Source organism: Mobula birostris, chromosome 8, assembly GCF_030028105.1.
Source record: "Mobula birostris isolate sMobBir1 chromosome 8, sMobBir1.hap1, whole genome shotgun sequence".
Taxonomy (NCBI): Eukaryota; Metazoa; Chordata; class Chondrichthyes; order Myliobatiformes; family Myliobatidae; genus Mobula; species Mobula birostris.
In genome coordinates, this window is record NC_092377.1 from 107,694,734 (window position 1) to 107,711,569 (window position 16,836).

The 16,836-nt window shown below is 43.5% G+C and overlaps 1 protein-coding gene across 3 annotated transcripts in view; it reads left to right on the forward strand.

Moving 5' to 3' along the window:
- Nucleotides 1-2,738: 2,738 nt before the first annotated feature.
- The window catches only part of LOC140202274 (transcobalamin-2-like), a 40,452-nt gene continuing 26,354 nt past the window's right edge, over nt 2,739-16,836 (forward strand). For 2 of the 3 annotated variants that reach the window (XM_072267162.1, XM_072267164.1), the window contains exons 1-5: nt 2,739-3,301; nt 8,366-8,450; nt 9,718-9,915; nt 12,804-12,953; nt 16,513-16,668. In XM_072267162.1, coding sequence (XP_072123263.1) covers nt 8,384-8,450; nt 9,718-9,915; nt 12,804-12,953; nt 16,513-16,668 — 571 coding nt within the window. In that variant the 5' untranslated portion in view covers nt 2,739-3,301; nt 8,366-8,383. The remainder of the gene's footprint in view (nt 3,302-8,365; nt 8,451-9,717; nt 9,916-12,803; nt 12,954-16,512; nt 16,669-16,836) is intronic. The other variant, XM_072267163.1, reaches the window with a different exon arrangement.

The window sequence follows — 16,836 nt, forward strand, 5'->3', positions numbered from 1 at the left end:
TGCTATTACAAATTCTTTATTTACCTGTGCCTTCACAAGACCACAAGATATAGGAGCAGAAATAGGCCATTCGACCCATCAAGTCTGCTCCGCCATTCAATCATGAGCTGATCCAATTCTTCCAGTCATCCCCACTCCCCTGCATTCTCCCTATACCCTTCGATGCCCTGGCTAATCAAGAACCAACCTACCTCTGCCTTAAATACACCCAATGACTTGGCCTCCACAGCTGCTCGTGGCAACAAATTCCACAAATTCACCACCCTCTGACTAAAGTAATTTCTCTGCATCTCCGTTCTAAATGGACGTCCTTCGATCCTGAAGGCATGCCCGCTTGTCCTAGAATCCCCTACCATGGGAAATAACTTTGCCATATCTAATCTGTTCAGGCCTTTTAACATTCGGAATGTTTCAATGAGATCCCCCCTCATTCTCCTGAACTCCAGGGAATACAGCCCAAGAGCTGCCAGACGTCCTAATACAGTAACCCTTTCATTCCTGGAATCATCCTCGTGAATCTTCTCTGAACCCTCCCCAATGTCTGTATATCCTTTCCTTTCTAAAATAAGGAGCCCAAAACTGCACACAGTACTCCAAATGAATGCTAACATTGCATTCGCCTTCTTCACCATGGACTCAACCTGGAGGTTAACCCTTAGGGTGTCCTGCACAAGGACTTCCAAGTACCTTTGCACCTCTGTATTTTGAATTCTCTCCCCATCTAAATAATAGACTGCCTATTTATTTTTCCCACCAAAGTGCATGACCATACACCTTCCAACATTGTGTTTCATTTGCCACTTCTTTGCCCATTCCCCTAAGCTACCTAAGTCTCTTTGCAGGCTCTTTGTTTCCTCAACACTACCAGCTGCTCCACCTATCTTTGTATCATCGGCAAATTTAGCCAAAAAGGTCTATTCAAAAGGTTGAAAGGAACAGCTAAACAAGCCTGATGCATTTTGGAAACAAGTCCTGTGGACTGATGAAGTTAAAATAGAACTTTTTGGCCTCAATGAGCAAAGGTATGTTTGGAGAAAAAAGGGTGCAGAATTTCATGAAAAGAACACCTCTCCAACTGTTAAGCACGGGGGTGGATCGATCATACTTTGGGCTTGTGTTGCAGCCAGTGGCACGGGGAACATTTACTGGTAGAGGGAAGAATGAATTCAATTAAATACCAGCAAATTCTGGAAGCAAACATCACACCGTCTGTAAAAAAAAGCCGAAGATGAAAAGAGGATGGCTTCTACAACAGGATAATGATCCTAAACACACTTAAAAATCCACAATGGACTAGAGATGCAAGCTGAAGATTTTGCCATGGCCCTCACAGTTCCCAGACCTAAACATCATCGAAAATCTGTGGATAGACCTCAAAAGAGCAGTGCATGCAAGACGGTCCAAGAATCTCACAGAACTAGAAGCCTTTTGCAAGGAAGAATAGGCGAAAATCCCTCAAACAAGAATTGAAAGACTCTTCGCTGGGGACAAAAAGCATTTACAAGCTGTGATACTTGTCAAAGGGGGTGTTACTAAGTACTGCAATGTAGGGTGCCCAAACTTTTGCTTTGGGCCCTTTTCCTTTTTTGTTATTTTGAAACTGTAAAAGATGGAAATAAAAAAGTTTTCTTGCTTAAAATATTAAAGAAATGTGTCACCTTTAACTTTATGCCTTTTGGAAATCAGTTCATCTTTTACTCGCTTAGCTATTCACAGTAACAGAAATTTTGACCAGGGGTGCCCAAACCTTTGCATGCTTCTGTAATCCCAAGGGCTCTTATCTTGCTCAGCAGCCTCATGTGCCGGACCTTGTCAAAGGCCTTCTGAAAATCCAAGTACACTACGTCTACTACTAATATCATCTTCCAAACTTAAAACTGAATCCAAAGTCATTTTACCCTTCTGAAATCCCCCCTCATAAAACGCTAGAACACCTTTTTTCCAAAACATATCTTAACCGCTCTACTACCAAACGTTCCATAAGTTTACACAAATGGAAAGTTAATGATATTGGTCTATAACTAGAAGGAATCGACAGGGGTTTCCAGGTTTTAGAATAGGCACTACTACTGTCTTTTTCCATGAGGAGGTGAAGATGGCCGAAACTCCAAATATGATTTAAAAATTTTAATATTATCTTAAGAGAGCTGTCAGCCGTATGATTCAACACACAAAACATATATCATCATGACATGTACTATTAATAGTTTTCGTAAATCCAGGCAAAGAAAACTCTACATCACTGATAGTATCATCGCTACAGATAGCTTCCAGCACAGCAGGGGCCATAAAGGGGCCGCGCCAGCGTCTATCCCTGGGAAGCTGGCGCGGCTAGGATCGTCCCATAACACTTTCTGCATCGACACTTTGTGAAGAAGCTTCAGGAAGTCCTGTAGGGATCGAATTAACCTTTCAACCAATCTGATATGCCTAAGGACTGAAATGTATGAATCTGCTTTTTGAGGAAATACCACTTGTTTAAAAATACGAGAGAATCTGCAGATGCTGGAAATCCAGCGCGACACACACAACATGCTGCAGGTAATCAGCAGGTCAGGTAGCATCTTTGGAGAGGAAGAAAGAGCCAATGTTTCGGGCCGAGACCCTTCATCAGGACCGGGTTAAACTGTTGTACATTCTCCAGTGGCTTCATCTGGCACTGAACGGGTTAGCGCTCGCCCAAGGAACTCCTGCCAAAAGCTCTGGGGCGCTAGAACAAGTGAAACCAGTTGTGGGACTGCCTTGGAGCAGGAAGATCGACTCCATGCCTGTCAGTATTGTCGAGATTCTGATTGTTTCTTCTCCTTTTGACACGGGAACATCGCAAGTCAGTGTTTTGGCGCTGACAAACCTTCAGCTGGCGGAGCCTCGACCAGTGAAGCAGCGAGTTTCCGGAGAAGTTGCATCACTTCAACTTCACCCCTACATAGCCCGTCACCATCAGCAGTAATTTCACTCACACTACCATTCAAAGAATTTTCAGATTAACTCGAACTGCTTGGGGCAGTTGGGCCGCTTTATGCCCCCGTGGTTCCCGAGCGGGAGGGAACGGCGTTCTGTGCCGAGCTCTGACTTCGGCAGAAGATCATTAATCGCTGGCTGAACAAGTCCTTCAGTCGCCGTCAGCAGGTGGGAGGCTCGAGAGGACAAAGTCCCGGGGCGGTGACAACAGCAGTGAACTTCGCGGCACACAGACTGTGAGAAAAATCTGTTCATGGTAACTGGCCGGTGAGTGTCTCCTTATCACGGGGTGGTGAGCAAACTCCGGCTGACAGGTAGAACACTGCATCACAACACACAGGTGAGAGATAGAGGCAACTCGTAGTGCTGCGGGGGCTACAGAAAGCCGGTGGGGTGGTGGACACTTGTACAGTAGCTGTGGAGAAAGGGGCAGAGCAGGGAGGGAGAAGGGAGAAAGAGGCGCTAAGAGAAAGTATGGTGGGAGGGGAGTGGAAAACAAGGAAGTGAATCAGATACATTATCACCGACTTAAATGAGGTGAAATTTAACAAATCAGACAGGATTTATGAAGAGGAATAAACAGTTGATGTTTCGGGCGGAGCTGGATGAAAACATCTCAGCCCGTTTCTTCCTCCATAGATGCTGAGTTCCCCCAGCACTCTGTATGTCTTCCCCCAGCACTGAGTTCCCCCAGCATTCTGTATGTCTTGCTCTGGGATTTCCAACATCTGCAGAATATCTTGGGTTTATGACTTGAAATTTGTTGTTTTGCAGCAGCAGTATAGTGCAAAAATATCAAATTATTATCAATTACAAAAAATAATAGAGCAAAATCAAAATAAATACTTGTTCTTGGATTCCTGAACATTTTAGAAATCTGATGGCTGTCATGGTCCGGTCCGTGAAGTCCGCATTCAGGTTCACGGTCTGGTCCATCGATCTGTATTCCAGGTTTTCCGGTTTTCCCTTGTCCTGTTGTGTGCCTTAATTGAAGCACATGATTCTGATTTTGGGCTGTGATATAAATAGCTCCTGGGTTCAGCTTCATTTGCTGGCAATGGAGTGGTTGAGTTGAGTTGTGACTGGAAAATGGTGGAGAGAGAGAACATCAAGGAAAGAGCCAAGCTATTGAAGGAAGTTTTTGGCGAGAGTGGAAGTGAACTAGAGATGGAGGTCGGAGGGAAAGAGGAACAGAATGGAAAGAGGAAGAAAAGAAAGCAGAGCTATGGGATATCAAACTCTGAGGAGTCAGCGGATGATCAAAACAGGACAGCAAAACAATGGAAAGAAGATGAGCAATTATAAAACTAAGTGAAGATGAGGCGTCTTTTGGTGATTGGAACCCAATTTGTTTGACGAAGATGCTCAACAAAATTATAAGTGAGATTAAAGGAGCAAAGATTTTACAAAATAGATTGCTATTAGTGATTTGTCGGGTTAGGGCTCAGCAAGGCAAAGTGATAAGATTAAGTAAAATAGGCCACAAAGAAGTACAATGCTCGATACCCATCAATAGAAAGTGGACTAGAGGAGTTATTTCAGGGATATCAACAAAAGTTACTACGGATGAGATTAAACAGAACATAAAAAGAGCAAAAATTATTGAGGCCAAACGTTTGAAAGTTACAAGAAAAGGGAAAAAGTGTGATAGTTTATTGGTAATGATTAACTTTGATGAAGAGAGATTGCCACCTACCGTTTACTTAGGGTATATGTGTTATGCGGTTAGAATATATATACCACCGCCTTTAAGATGCTATAAATGTCAGAGATTCAGGCACGTTGCGGCGGTCTGCAGAGGAAAACAAAGATGTAGGAGATGCGCTGGAGAACATGAATATGGGAAATGTGAAGCAGGAGCTAGGCTGGAATACTGCAATTGTGGCGAGGAACACAATGCAGCTTATCGAGGGTGCATTTATAGCAAGAAGGCAGCTGAGATACAAAATGTAAAAGTAACTCAAGGAATCAGTTATGCAGAGGCAGTGAAAGAAGTTAATGAAAAAAAGGCTGTCAAGCAAACGTATACAGGGAATAATAAACTGGTGAATTGTGAGGGCTGTAATATGAAAAATAAGGATACACTATGAATGAGTAGAAAGGAGTTTGTGCTTTTTATGGTGGATGCAATTAATTGTTCAGTGCAAACAAGCAAAAGAACTGAGAAAATTAAAATTATCGTCAAGTCTGCAGAAAAGTATCTTGGTATTAAAGGAATTAGGTGGGAAGAAGTCAAAGAAACGCTGAATGGAGGATCCAACAGTTCACAGGCAGGGGAGATGGAATCTTAATGGCAGTATACTTATCGCAAATGGTCAAGAATTTAAGAAGTGTTTCGGAACTTAAGGAAAATCCTCAGATTTTATGGTCGAAGCCCAGGGTAAATGTGCAGAACTCCAACAACAAATAGAAGTACCTGACAAGAACAACTGTGAGTTGGAAAGAGATTGGAAAATGGAGGAAATTATTACAAGAATACAAAAGGAAGAGGAATTTGTTGCAAATTGAATTATCTACATTCAGGTTATAAAATAAAAACATGAAAGCAAATGAAGAAGAACTCCAAGGTCTCAGTACAGTAAACAACTGCAGGCTATGATCCAAGAAAAGGAAAACCTGAAAAAGCAGATAGACTTGGAAAAACAAGAAGGTTAAAAGTATAACGTGCGATAATTACTATTCTTTAACAAGATGATTTTAGTCTTACAAGTGATGTAGATGAAATCAATGTAATTGAGGTAATGCAACTACATTAAAACATGCAACAAAATTAGGGAAGAATAGCAGTTTGCGGCATTATCTAATGAGCGCATTAAGCATTCACGAGGAATTGCAACTACAGAGTGATGCTAATAGAGAACTGCAGGCTGAACTAGATTGTCTAAAGTAGAGAACTCCAGGACATATTTGGTTGGAACACCACAAGTCTAGCAGGTGGCGGTAATGCACTGAAAACTAGTTGCCAACCGCCATAAAACAAAGAAGAAGTTTCATTTGCTGGACTGTTCCTGTCCCTGCCCCTGCCCTGCTGTCAAGTTCAACTGCTGGAGCAAGATAAGGAAGTATATGTCGTTGTTTTGAACTGTCTCTGTGTCCATGCCTTCGCTAGGTAGGTCTGGCCATTTACCGCTACCTAGTGTTGGGAACTGCCTCATTGTGTTCAGCATTCTGTGTATGAGTCCCAGCCCTACATCCTGTTCACAAGGAGGGGTCCTGGCTCTGTGTTCCATGTTCCTGTCTCTCAACCCCAAGGCTCCGTGTTCCTGTGCTTGAGACCAAGGCTCTGTGTTCCTTGTCCCTGCATTCCTGTCTCTCCCTCAACCAAGTCAAGGCTTCCAGCTTAGTGTTCTGAGGTTCCTGTTTCCCAAGACCATGTCATGTCTTCGCCTAGTTCTGGGGTCTGAGCCCGAGTCAACACCCAGGTTCTGGGTCCTTGTCCAGTCTCTGGCTCAGAGTCCAAGCCCAAGCCTCATCATGTCTTCACCTTGAGGAGCCCAAGCCATGTCCAGTGCTGTAGTCACGTCCTCGCCTAGTTCCGGGGTCCGAGCCCGAGTCAAGACCCAGGTTCTGGGTCCTTGTTCAGTCTCCGGCTCGCAGTCCAAGCCCAGGCTCCTAGTTTCCAGTTCCTACTCCTGGTCTCACTTGCGTAGCCAATGTCCTAGCCCAAGTTTGTGTTCTTGTCCCAGCTCCTAGTCTGCATCCATTCATGTCCCTAACTCTAGTCCTGTCTTGTTCCTAGTACTTCAGTGTCTGTGTCTTGCATTTGGATCCACTCCCATCACCCCCCCCCCTTATGATAATGGCTGAGGGGTTGAAGCTGTTCCTGGTCTGACGAGTGTGAGTCTGCAGGATCCTGTACCTCCTGCCTGACAGTAGTAACAAGAAGAGGGCATGTGCTAGATGGTGAGCATTCTGAGTGATGGATGCCCCCTTGAGGGACAGCCTCTTGAAGATGTCCTTAGTGTGGGGAGGGTGGTGCCTGTGATGGAACTGGCTGAATTCACAGCCCTCTGCAGCCTCTTGCGATTCCGTGTGTTCTCCGTACTAGGCTGCGATACAATGAGTCAGAATGCTCCCCACTGTACATCGAAAGGAAATTGCCAGTCTTTGACATACAATATCTCTCAAACTCATAATTAAGTAGAACCACTCATTCAAAGTTCAAAGCAAATTTATTATTAAAGAACATATACGTCACTACAAGCGTACACACCTGAGATTCATTTTCTTGTGGGCACACACAATAAACACAGTGCAGATCTGTGTAACGATCTGAAATGGAAATACCATTGGCATTAAACACTTGAATGCACCTTTTTAAAAAAAAACGAGGCCATCCTCTGTCATTTCACTGCTCAGGTATAAATATGTACAGAACTAGTGGCAGCAAGGAAGGACCACGGGGAGTCTCTGTCTGAGTGAGTAAATTCTGACTGAAGGACACCATGAAATGTTCAAACTGTCAACCGGATGAAAATTTCTGCGATCATTTTATTGTTAGATGATTCTGACGATGATAATTGTGAAAAATCTGTCATTTTCTACAGCACAAGAAGGCTGGAGTTGAACTAGAGTTGCAGGGGGACAGGAACCAGAGTGCTTGGGCACGTAGTGGAGTGGTTTTAGGGAAAGATGATGCTAAGCCTACATAGAAAGACAGGAATTGAAAGGTTGAGCAGCTGAGAATAATGTTCTGAATGTCTCTATTTCAATACCAGTAGTATTATAGTTAAGGTGAATGAGAGAGCAGGGATCAGCCAGTGGAATTACGACATTATAGCCATTACTGAGACTTGTTTGCAGGAGGGGCAGGACTGGCAGCTCAATGTGCTGGGGTTCCATGTTTTAGACATGATGGAGCAGGATGAGTTAAAGAGGGAGGGGTGGCTTTGCAGTCAGGGAAAATGTCACAGCTGCACCCAGACAGGACAGATTGGAGGGCTCATCTACTGAGACTATATCGAGGAATTAGACAGATGACTGCTTTAATGGAATTTAAAGTTACAGGGACTGCCGGAGGAGAGGGTTAGACAACAGACTGCGCAGCAGCTCAGTGTCTAACGTAGATGGTAATGTCGGGAGTCTCAGTCCTAGAGTTGTACAGCAGAATAACAGGTCCTTGGGTCCAATTAATCCCTGCTGACCAAGTGCAGAACAGGGTGGGTGAGCCTGAGCTCACACCATTGATGAGCTGCACGAATTGTGGAGATTAGATAGAAAGGATATGGAGAATTATGGTCCTGGTGCAGGACAATAGGAGTAGGCAGTTTAAATGGTTTCAGCATGGACCAGATGGGCTGAAGGGCCTGTTTCTGTTCTGTACTTCTCTATGACTCTATAAATGAATGTTAGTTCAGGATGCTTGGAGATTCACTCTGCTGTGTTCTTTTTCACCTGTATTTAGATTTTGGATGAAGAAGCAATGTCCATTTTCAGAGTTATCACCTTCTTATTTCTAAGTGCCTTTGGACGTTTCACTGAGCAATGCTGTAAGTAATCACCGCTGATTTATACACATATCCCCTTCCTCCCTCATCCCTCACACAGGGTGCTCGGTGTGACTGGCGAACCAGTATTGTGAACACCCTCCCTTCTCCAGACCCATTCCTCATTTTGCCATCCCCTTCTCCATCTTTCCCACTATGTTCCCACAGAGACTGCTCCTCTGAACATTTCTTGTGTTCTTGTCCAGTCACCATATAGCAGGAGCATGCATCCACACAAAGATGGACATCCCCTCGACTTGACCCAACATCTATCTCTCTTCACTGTCAGTCTGCTTCCCCTCTTGAAGCCTAAGACCACAGAGTTTTAAAATGTAATCTTGCCTGAGTTCTCAATGCTAGTCAGTTCCAATGCACTTCTTTCCTTTCCAGATCAACACGGACCTTACCTGACTGGTGAACATTTCCCACACTCCACCATGACCACTCTAACTGTTCCCCAAAGCCCCCTCCTTCTCCTCCTCCTCCCCTCTTCCCCAAATAGGGAGCATTGCCCACACTTTGCCCCCCTGCTGTGTCTATACTAACTCCTCTGATCATCAACATAACAACCCCATGCCCTCATCCAATTAAATAATGCAGGAATTGGTCACTTATGTTTTATGCAAAGCCACAGTACTTAGCATTAAAAAACTTTGGGACAAAATTAACCCAACCTGTCTTTTGAGAATTGACTGGATTGAGTGCAATGTATCTCTGTTCCCCATTACTACCTCTCCAGCTTTATTTTCCAGCAGTCCAATATCTCACCTTCTTTTTACTCCTTATATATCTGAAAACATTACTGCTATCCTTTATTATTACTCATATTATTGTATAGATTATTTCATATTTCATCTTTTCTTCTGTTATTGCTTTTTCAGTTGTCTTCTATTAGTTTTTAAAAGTTTCCATTCCTTGAGCTTCCTGCTAAATTTTGTTACATTGTATGTCCCCACATTTGCTTTTATAATTTTTCATTGGGATGAAATGGTCTTGCATCTTCTGAATTGTTCCCAGAAACTCCTGCAATTGCTGCTCTACTGTTCTCCTGCTCGTGTCCTCTTCCAATTAACATCGAGCAGATCCTATCTCACGCCTCTACAGTTCACTTTACTCTACTGTCATACAGATATATCTGATTTTAGCCACTCTCTCTCAAAGTGCAGGATGGTTTCTTCCATATTGTGGTCACTGACCCCTAAGTGTTCTTTTACCTTGCTGTTAAATTCCTTTATCTTGCTGCTAAATCTGCCTTGTTGTGTTTTCCCAGCTGTCTCCGAGTCTGAGCAGGCTGCCGTTGACACCCTCATGCAAGTGTTACAAAAGAGCGCAGAGGACAACTCTGTGGACCCCGACCCCACCACCTACCTCGGCCTGCGCTCCACACACAGACACGACCAGAGAGTTGAAGAGCATTTCCTGGAGCGGCTTAAAGCAGACGCCATTCGGAAAGTGACTCAAGGAATAGGTACGGCACTGAAAGACGTTCACTCGGTGGACATGGCTGGAGATGTAAAACTGTGAAATTGTATCAGTCAGCTGGCATACTGAGGACCATCAGGCACCACGAAGGTTAAAACAAAACCAAGAGCTACAACCTGCATAAATAAAACCCCAAAAGAAAGTGCATCAACACAAAGAGGCAACGTAGAAGATAAAGGTGGACTGGAAGGAGAGCTGGAGACTGATTGGAGTGGTATGGAAATCAGTGGAACTGAATGTGTGAGAGATACATGCCATATGACTGATACAATACGATCTGCTCTGTGTTCCTGGTCAGTTCAATGGCTTTCCTTTCCTTGCATCTGATCACAATTGGCAGAGGTGTTGAATGGTGTCAACATCCAAGTTTGTGAAACACTTCACGTTGTCCCACTGACTGTTGATTGTAACTGACCTGTAGCAAAGGGAACATCATTCTAGAACACAGAACGGTCCTGGACAGTCCACTTGGCCCACAACATTGTGCCAATTTGATACCAATTCACACTGAATGTCCTTCAGTGTATCATTCGTCTCTCCCCTTCCCGTCATATTTGTGTGTCAGAATCAGGTTTAATTTTCACTGCCTTATGTCATGAAATTTGTTGTCTTTGTGGCAGCAGTACAATGCAATGCATAATAATAGAGGGAAAAACGTGAACTACAGTAAGTATATCTACCAAATCTCTTCAGACTCCTAATGAATTATAGCTGCTGTTGTGCTGCCTTTGGAGCTGCATCAATATGTTGGGTTTGGGTTAGATCCGCAGAGATATTGACACCCAGGAACTTGAAACTGCTCACACTCTCCACTTCTGATCCCTCTATGAGGATTGGTGTCTGTTCTACTCTTCCTATCATCTATCTAAACCCTCGTCTGTTCCAAATGGCCTGATTCCACTACAACCCAATATCCCATTTTAGGAACCTAGCACTCTCTGTGTTTATTTGGAAAAGATACTGCCCCTCACATAATCTTTATACTTTCCCCCATAACCTTAAATCACGTCCTCTAGTGACAGTTAGAATCTATCCTGTGCAAGAGATTCTGACTGTCAACCCTGTCTAGACCTCTTGTGAGATGAGAAATGTGTCAGGGCACTTTCAGCCTCTGACTCTCTTGGGAGAACAACACAAGTTTGTCCAACCTTTCCGTTTAGCTTGTACTCACTAATGCAGGCAGCATTATGATAAATCTCTTCTGCAACCTTTCCACCGTCTTCATATCCACCCTGTACAGGGTGACCAAAAGCGCACACAATACTCCAAGTGCGGTCTGGCTAAAGTTTTGTACAACTACAGCTTGACATCCTTCCTCTTATATTTAGCAGCCTGACCAAGAAAGGAAAGCATACCATTCACTTTTGCTGCCATATATGCTTGCTTAATCACTTACAGGGAACAATGGACCCCTTGGTACATCAGTGCTATTAGGGGTCTGCCATGTACTGTGTAATTTCCCCTTTCATTTGACCTTCCAAAGTGTAAAAGCTCATACTTGCCCAGATTAAACTCCAGTTGCCACTTCTCTGCCCATTGATTTATATCCACCATCTCCTCTTAAACCCTCTTCCTTAATGTCAACAAAACAAAGGAGATGGTTATCGTCTTCAGGAGAACTCACACCCCCTTTATATCAGTGGGGTGCAAGGACTTTCAAAATCTTGGTAGTACTCATTTCGCACAACTTCACATGGTCCCAGGACATATCCTACACCAGAAAGCCCACCACTGCCTCTACTTTCTGAAGAGGCTGAAGAGAGCTGGACTTTGCACATCTATACTCAGGTCATTCTACAGATGTGCAGTAGAGAGCATTCTGACAAGTTTCAACACTGCATGGTATGGAAACTGCACTGTGGCGGACGTTAAGGATCTACCAGAGGTAGACAAAACTTCCCAAAGCATCACTGGCACCAGCCTACCTGGAATAAAGGACATAAGCAAAGGGGCTGGAAAAGGGCCAGTAACATCATGAAGGATCCCACGCACCCTGCTCATGGACTGTTTGTCCCACTCCCATCAGGGAGGAGGCTGTAGCATCCACACAGGAACACCAGACTCAAAAACAATTACTTTCCCCAAGTAGAAAAGCTGATCAGGAGCTCCACCCACCACACACCCCCCCCAACCACCAGTAGTTTATCTTTCCTGACAGTCACTTTATGTAGAGACATCCCTGTGCCTATAATTACTTCACGGACATACAATCATCTGCAAACTTACTAATCCATCCATCTACTTTTTCATCCCGGTCACTGATGTGTATCACAAACAACAGAGATTCTAGTGCATATCCTTGCAGAACACCACTGGTCATGGACCTCCAGTCTTCCATCTCTGCTCTCTGTCTTCTATGGGCAAACTAGTTCCAAATCCAAACTTGCAATTCACCCAGAGTCCCATGCCTTACTAAATCCCATGTAGATAATATCCTCTGCCTTACACCCATCCAGCTCTTTTGCCACATCTTTAAAAATAAAAGGCTTGATCAAGTTTGTAACACATGACTTAACCCACATGAACCCAGGTAATTGTCCCTAAGTGGGCCATGCCTTTCCAAATGTGCCTAAATCCTGTCCTTTAGTATCCTCTCCAATAGCTTCCCTACCACAACCACGAGGATCACTAGCCTTCCATTACCTGGATTAGCTGGTCTTTAAACAACTCTTACATGTCAGACATGGACATATCCAACAGTAACTCCTCCCAATCAACACCCCTTAGCTCCTGTCTCGTCCTGTCATCATCTGTCCTCTTCCAGTTTAGTACCTTACCAAAAAACTTGATTTTATCCTTAGAAATAACTATTTTAGAGTGTAATTTGACTCTAAAATTTGAATTTTGACTCTGCTTTCTCCCCTTGCTCTGCAGGAAGTGATCTGCCCACTGGTTCAGCTGCTCTCTACGTGCTGGCTTTTAGAGCTGGCTGTCTTGATCCAAGCAGCATCTCCGATGGTCAGGCACAGATTAATATGGTGAAAATTCTTGGAGAGAAGCTCAATATGGAGTACCAAAACCTAGGTAAGTTGTAGAACGAGACCATCACAAAGTTAAGTTGCAACCAGGAATGAGCAGAAGGAACCAATTTTTGGCTTCTACGGATACCACCACATGATTGGGGGCAAAACTGTGCGTTGTGGTTAGTGCAACACCGAGTGGTTAGTGAACCAGTGAGCTGGGTTCATTTCCAGATGTCAAATTCCAGGAGTTCACATGTTCTCCCTGTGACTGTGTGGGTTTCCTCAGGGTGCTCTGGTTTCCTCCCACATTCCAAAGACATATGGGTTAGTGGGTTAATTGGTCACATGGCAGTAATTGGGCAGCACAGGTTCGTTGGGCTGAAGGTCCTGCTGAAAGGTTCAAAGGTTTATTTAATATTAGAGCATGTATTTGTTATATAACTTGAAATTCATACTCTTCACAGACATCCATGAAAGAAGAACCCCATAGAATGAATGATAGAAACATTGAAACCTCGAAACCCCTTCCCTCTTCACACAAACAGCGGCAACTGCATCTTACTGTGCTCTATCTCTAAATAAATAAAATTTGAATTAAGCACCACACAACACTAACAAGTAGTTTGGCTTCTTATGCCTTTTGAAAACATGATGTAATCATTCCCATTCCTCACTCTTCCTTCAGATATTTACTCAATTTCCTCTACTGGTCACACATCCCCTTCCACAGACACCATCAGCTTCGGGAGCTGGATTTATAATGAATGTCAGTCCTGTCATGAGAAAGAGCAGGCACTGGGCATTAAGTGGAGACGTGTTAAACCGAACTGCTGGCTACTGGTGCCAATAAGCATCAAATTGCAGAGCTAAAGAAAATGGTGCATCTGCTATAGAAATGTCTGAAAATGAATTGTTTCTCTATCTTCCCCTTGTTTACTCCTCTCGCCCCACCTTCTTACTCTGATTTCTCGTCTCTTTTTCCAGTCCTGATGAAGGGTCTCTGCCCGAAACATCGACTGTTTACTCTTTTCCATGGACGCAGCCTGGCTCGCAGAGCTCCCCTGCATTTTGTGTGTGTTACTTAGATTTTTAGCATCTTCTGATTTTCTCTTCTTTGTGTTTCTTTATCCTAATGAGAGGGGAATGTCCATCACTGAGTTATCAAAGTTCAAATAAAATTTATTATCAAAGTAAATATATGGCACCATAAACAACCCTGAGGTTCTTGCAGCCAATCACAGTAAATACAAAAAATACAGAAGATCCAGTGAAAGACCACATTCCACAGGGTGGACAACTCATTTATTGCATCTGAGCATCCATTTTTAAAGTGTGATTGGTCCTTTTAGAAGTTCATCAATCATTTCTCTGAAGTTGTGATTGCCACCACTTCTTTAAGCAGACTGGATAATTTTTATGAAGATAGAACAACACAGGAACAGGTCTACTTCCCTCCAATCTTGTTTGTTGATGGGCCTTCCTAAATATCTCTCAAACGTTGCCATTGTATCTGCTTCTATCACTTGTCCTGGCAGCACATTCCAGGTACCTGCTACCAGGTGTGAGGTTCAAACAAGAACTTGCCTTGTAACTCTTTTGTAAGCATTCCCTCTCTCATCTTAAATTTGTGTCCTCTGGTATTTGTCATTTTCTCCTGACTGTCCACTCAGTCTCTTCGTCTCACAATTTTGTGTACTTCTGTCAGCCCTCCCCTCTGCCTCCAACAGACGGGAGAAAACTGGTAGTGTCGGTGGCGCTTTACAGTACAGGCGACCCAGCTTCAATTACATGCCACTGCCTGTAAGGGGTTTGTACGTCCTTGCTGTGACTGCGTGAGTTTCCTTTGGGTGCTCCGATTCCCTCCCACAGTCCAAAGACGTACTGGTTGTTCGGTGAATTGGTCATTGTAAGTTGTCCCATGATTAGACAGGGGGATTGCTGGGCAGCTTGGCTCACAGGGCCAGAAAGATGTAGTCTGTGCTCTATCTCAATAAATAATTAAAAACAAGCCAAGTTTGTCCAACCTCTCCTTACAGCTGCTACCCTCTAATCCAGGCAGCACCCTGGCGATCCTCCCCTGCAGCCTCGTCAAAGCCTCCACATCAATGCTGTAGTGTGGAGGCCAGAACTACACAACACTCCAAACGTGCCCTCACCAAAGTTCATTACAACTACAGCATGATTTCCTGACTTGTACATTTTCAAATATAGTGCCTGTGATTCTGTCCTTGTGTTAATTCACCCAAGCTCACCTGGATGACTGTTCTCAATCTGACATTCCCAGCAAGAGGTTGAGACTGTTCATTTGATGTTGAGGAAACTGATAGATTGTTCTGAGTAATGACTCTTAGTTACCTGGGTATTTCCTTTCAATATTTTTATTAGTATTATATAAATTGCATGAATACAAATACAAAATTCATAAGGTTACAAGTAAGTAATACAAATTACATAACATTTAAATCACAGTAATATGATCACAGTATCCCATATTCCAAATCATGTTGGAAAAAAAGATTGAATTATGAAATAAAACAAAATAAAATCTACCCCTACTACCAAAATGAGCTGGTTGCTAAAACAAGAGAAGGGAAAAGAAACCTTACCATATATTATAATAATAATAGCTCAGATCCATACTTTAATAACAGTTCAAAGATTATAAAAGTAACTCAGAAAGGGTCCCCATAATATTAGCAAAATCATGTTTAGCATCACAAATCAAACAATGAATCTTCTCTAGATCAAGGCACAACATAACGTCAGATAGCCATTGAACATGAGTGGGTGGGGCGGCCTCCTTCCACTTGAGCAAGATCACCCTCCTGGCCATAAGGGACATAATGGTCAATACCCGCAAATTAGATGGCTTCAGTTTTGTAGCACTATCCTCAACAATACCAAACATGGCAGTCAAAGGATTGGGCTTAAAATTAACATTGAAAGGTACAGAAAAAGTTTGAAGTGCATCTTTCCAAAATTTTTCAAGCCTCAGACATGTCCAAAACATATGAAATAGTGTGGCCACTCCATTAGTACATCTATCACAGCAAGGGGAAATATCTGCATAGAAACGAGAGAGCTTGTCTTTAAACATATGAACTCTTTGTACCACTTTGAATTGTAATTAAGAATGACGAGCACATAATGATGAAGAATTAATCTGCTACCTGGGTATTTGAATATCCGTTCCTCCCTTTTGACCTCATGTTGTGTCTTTGCTGCGATCTTGCTTTTTTCCTCATTGTATATCATCCCCCCTTCCCTTCTGTCCTTCCTCCTTTCTCTCTCTCTAGTCCAAGTACTTCTTTTTTCATCACCTGCTTACTCCAGTTCACATACCTTCTGTCCGTAATCTGTCTCCACATCTCCTTCCGATCCACTGTTACCATTCTTTGCCACCCTGTGATCCTACGTTTTTTGTTGGGGGAGGTATTTTTTCATGCACTTTGTACCTCTTGCCTTTGTTTCACTCTCAATGGTGATTGCAGTAGCCAGGGCAGTGCTCTTGCCCTTGTTTACTCTGGTCGTTTTACCCCTTCAGTTGTACCATGGATGAAAAGCCAAGCTGCTCAATTGTCTCTCAGACTACAACTAAACACCACGTTTCCATATTGCAGCATCCCAAGGACACCCTCTTACAGACTTCTACCAGATCTCCTTAGCAATGCTGGCGCTCTGCATTGAAAAGCAACCTGTCCAAATCCCCTTTGTGGATAAAATCTACAGCAGGGTTATGAGTCACAAAGATCCATTTGGAGAACATTTCTTTATTGGTAAGTGAAATTTCAGAGATTATCTGCCTGGTGTCAGTGGTCGCATGACCAGGTCTTGTGATCTGCACCAGCTGCTCTAGACCACCCACCACCTGGTCCCATGGCTTCACGTGACCCTGAATGGGGAACTAAGCAGATACTACACCCTGCCCAAGGTCGCCCAAGGGT